This window comes from Toxoplasma gondii, chromosome IX (assembly GCF_000006565.2).
Source record: "Toxoplasma gondii ME49 chromosome IX, whole genome shotgun sequence".
Taxonomy (NCBI): Eukaryota; Apicomplexa; class Conoidasida; order Eucoccidiorida; family Sarcocystidae; genus Toxoplasma; species Toxoplasma gondii.
In genome coordinates this window covers 131,131-135,008 of record NC_031477.1, presented here as the reverse complement: position 1 = coordinate 135,008, position 3,878 = coordinate 131,131, and the positions used below count along the sequence as shown (strand labels likewise).

At 51.0% G+C, this 3,878-nt stretch overlaps 1 protein-coding gene across 1 annotated transcript; it reads left to right on the top strand.

The window, feature by feature from the left end:
* Positions 1-401: 401 nt before the first annotated feature.
* Positions 402-1,583, top strand: TGME49_274290 (Toxoplasma gondii family B protein). Its single transcript, XM_002371970.1, has 2 exons — positions 402-857; positions 1,192-1,583. Exons 1-2 carry the CDS (start codon positions 712-714, stop codon positions 1,454-1,456), a joined length of 411 nt encoding a protein of 136 aa, XP_002372011.1. The 5' UTR covers positions 402-711; the 3' UTR covers positions 1,457-1,583.
* The last annotated feature ends 2,295 nt before the right edge of the window (positions 1,584-3,878 follow it).

The following is a 3,878-nucleotide window of genomic DNA, read 5'->3' as shown; positions in this document are numbered from 1 at the left end:
TTTTCCGGGGACATGTGTCATAGACTAACTGAGCACCAGTTCCCTCTACCATTGCCGATAAGTTTAACTGGACTCCTTACGTGCCTTCCTTCGTTTCTTAGTACGGGCTTGCGACGCATGCGATACACCACGTCCGAACTTGCAAGAACGTGGACAATTTGATGGTTCAAGTCGCGCGAGGCATACGTTTTGACAGTGTCAAACCCTTGACGCTTATCCGGTTGTATCAGGCAAGATTCACTGTGCAGTACTCTTCCAGAGTTTTCGCGTGAATGCGGTTGCTCTGTCAGCATGCAAGGCAAAACTGCTATCTTGAGCGGCACCGGAGGGTCGGTCGGCTTCTGGCGATGTGCTCCGGTCATCGGCGAGACAAGCAGTGCACAGTATCGACTCGTCGTTTGTTACTGACTTTTCGGTTGGTGGGTTTCACGCTGTATGCTTAAACTCTGACACTCTTCTGCGAAAATAAAGACACGAACGACAGAAGCGTGGCATATATGTAGATGGTCAGTTTTGTTTAGTCCGAGAGCAGAAACAGCGTGACCACGTCCCAGCGGCTCAATCGTCCGGTGAATAGTGACAGTGCAATGGTGTTCCGTTTTTTTTCTTTTCTTTGTCCGATTAACACGCTTGTGATTCCGTCTTCGGCGGCTACTCTGTTTTTTCTTTGCCAGTTTTTCGCATGAGCTACTCATCCGGAGTTGTGGGGCAATGACGACAGCGATTTTGGACTCGATACCATTAATTATCAGGACGCCGGGCAGCGATGGAGCAATCGCAGTCTCAAGCTCAGCTATACCGTCCGAAGAGAAAAAGCACCGGACAGAGGTTGCTATTTCTCTGAAGAGATTGAGAAGGTAGGGTTTACAGATCCAATTTTGACTCAGACCCTTTCTAGGCCATGAGAAGGTACACCCGCTACCGTGGGAGAAATTCTTGTGATTTGGCAAGAATTTACAGACAACGAGATCCTGGACTTCAGCCGAGTGGCCATGCTCATGCGAAGAGTGGTCCCTTAATGTCCAAACCCACCGCCATTCTTGACGTCCAGATGTCACTCTTCTTGACATGTTATGTTGTTTTGCTAGCTTGGATGCACAGTAGCAGTTCATCTGTTCCAGGAGTGTTTTGTCTGTACACACTATATCGGAGAAGATATGACATTACGTGTGCCTGCCTGTTTCAATGCAGAAGTAGCCACGCTGAGAAGCAGCTGGTGACATTACGTCGTAAAAAGATGACTGCAACCATGGTGGTCTTTATGTCGACCGCCTTCTTGGGGCTCTTGCTGGCTGCTGTTAAGCTACGCCAGTGCCGGCAAGAGTTGATGAAAAACGCCAATGGCGCAATTGAAGGCGGCACTGGACGGAGACTTGCAGAAGGTGGCGGCGACGAGGACGAGTGCGTAAGGTTTGTCCTCGCAACAACAGGACACCGGCAGCGTGCTTTTCATTAAAGACGACTAAGGCGTTACCAACTCTCCAAAACGCAAGGATAACTTTTCCACATTCCCCACCCACCCTCCGTTGCGACAACACGTTTTAAAAAGCTAGATTTTCCCCTCATTGGTGTAGTTCTACTGGACAGTTGCATCAGCGGCGAAACAGCGGTCCCGTGTCGAGGGCGTTGGCGAATGGCCTGTCACGCGGTTTGGTGTTTCGTGGAAGCATTTTTCTAAAATACGTATTTCCATAGCTCTCAACGGGGATGGCACAACAACGACGAAACGTTTTAACTCATTTTCTAGTTCCGGCTACATCACACTCGTCGACAGTCTAGAACGGTTGTTTGAATGCACCGTGAAGTGCACCGCCACTGTGACCTGAAAGAGGTGTCCCCGTTGATGAAACTAATCAACACACCACCAGCTCTGACTGACTGAGACTGGCTGCCTCTTTCGTTTCCTACCTGGAGATACATTTTGTCTACGCCTTCCTCAGGAGCAACACGCACAACAGCTAATTTTTTGGCTGACTTCATGCGGCGCTTGGTTTGATATTAGTCGTGATGGGCGGGAGAATCAACCCAGCGCTTTTCAATTCATGCGGTTTACAAGAGTAGAGAAGCGACGCCGCGAGACATTTGAGTTGTGTTTTTTAATGCCACGCACTGTGTCCTTGCCAAAGCGTTGAAATAGTCTACAACAACTGCTGCATGAGGAGGGTGCTCGCCAGTATCCGGTGTCGCACACGGGTTCCGCGCGTGATGTGGCGCGCCGTATTCGGCCAGCTCCAGAGGGTACGCGGAGGTGATGAGGTAGCTGCTACAGGCGGCCAGAAGGTATGTCACTCAACTCGCCAGAGACAATCCCATCAGGTGTTTTGCCACACGAATCTTTGCGGCATTTGCAAAGGTACTGGAAAGTTTCGACATGATTGTGTTTGCGGAACGCATTGAGAATGCATGGTTTAGGTGTCAACTGTGTGGACGATTTCTATGTGGACCAGGCGTCACGTTTCTTTGATAGTCGTGACTGTATGATTTTTATGCGTTTGGTTGCGTCGTTAGCCCGCATCGTTGGCGTGGACACTGCGTATTCTGATGCAATGCTAGCCTGCGGGGAGGGGGGGGGGCTGGAGTATCAGGGTGCGGTGGAAGTGCCGCACAGTTGTTTCGGTTGACACGTTTCGTGTAGGAGGTGTATGCTGCTTGGCATATTTCTCCCGGCGGAAGCGAATGACTTGCGAGCGACTTGTTGATGCATGCGCGAGGTCCTTTCGAAAGTAGTTTATATGTACTGCTTTCACTGGATTGATGGCAAGCGCATTTTTAAAGACTCATGATCATGCTAATCCTGGTCTCAGTGAGTGCAGTCTCCTACATGGTTGAGATGATCAAGAAGGGAGAAGCGAGTCGTAACTGTGCAGCGGCAATATTTTGTCTCGGTACGGTTTCAATGCGTGTGGGCGTCTGACATGAACTACATCGCCAGTGCTGGACGGTCCAGTGGGCGCTTCCCACTCGACTTGAGTTCGTGATGGGACGTGCAGCAGGCGGTAGCTAATCTGCTGAAACCAAATCTCTGCTGCATTGAGGTGTTCCTATACAGGCTGTAGGCGCATGTTGGAGAGTGCCACTCGGCATTGGTGCCACGTCGCTTGAGAGGGCGGGCGATTCGGAAACACCGACAGGATAGTGGCAGGGGCCCGTGGCGCGGCTGCACTACGCTACACTAATCATTCACTACAGAATGATCGGATGAAACAAAGGTGACAGTGTGCCGTGGATGAACAGCGATGTCGGCAGCGGTGGTGTATGGTCAGGTGTGAAGGCAGCATAGGGAGGGTTTTGGAAGGAACCACACAGTTGGTCCCCCTGTGCTGTCTGTGTCGGTGCGGGAGCAGTGGAGAAAACGTGATGCAGACGACAGAGGAGATATTTCTGGGCGATGATATGAAGTGACTCGCTAACAGTTGCATATCGTGTCGAGATGTCATTTGCTCGGATAGAATGTGCGACCAGTTTCCGGACTTGGTGAAACAGCATGGCGGTAGATGGGTAACCATTGCTGGGAGATGGAATGGATGGCGTCGCCGACATCGTGGTGGCCTGTGACTGTATGGCAACGGTCGAGATCGCGCCCGTGAAAAACGAAGCATTTCTCTGTTGTGACTCGTGGGTAGAACAAGATGGTATGGAGGGAGACCTAGACAGGGTGATAGGGCAAATCATGGTTGGATTGGCAGTGATCTCTGGCGCGGCTGCACTACGCTACAGTTCTCTTTGACTATAGAATAGCCAGGAGAAACAGAGGAGATAGTGCACCATGGATGAGCAGCGATGTCGGCAGCGGTGGTGTATGGTCAGGTGTGAAGGCAGCATAGGGAGGGTTTTGGAAGGAACCACACAGTTGGTCCCCCTGTGCTGTCTGTGTCGGT

Excerpts from the sequence above, each read along its gene's own strand:
- TGME49_274290 (XM_002371970.1), top strand. The coding sequence starts at position 712 with ATGACGACAGCGATTTTGGACTCGATACCATTAATTATCAGGACGCCG. Across the intron at positions 858-1,191 it reads TCTCTGAAGAGATTGAGAAG|AAGTAGCCACGCTGAGAAGC; the intron begins GTAGGGTTTACA and ends GTTTCAATGCAG.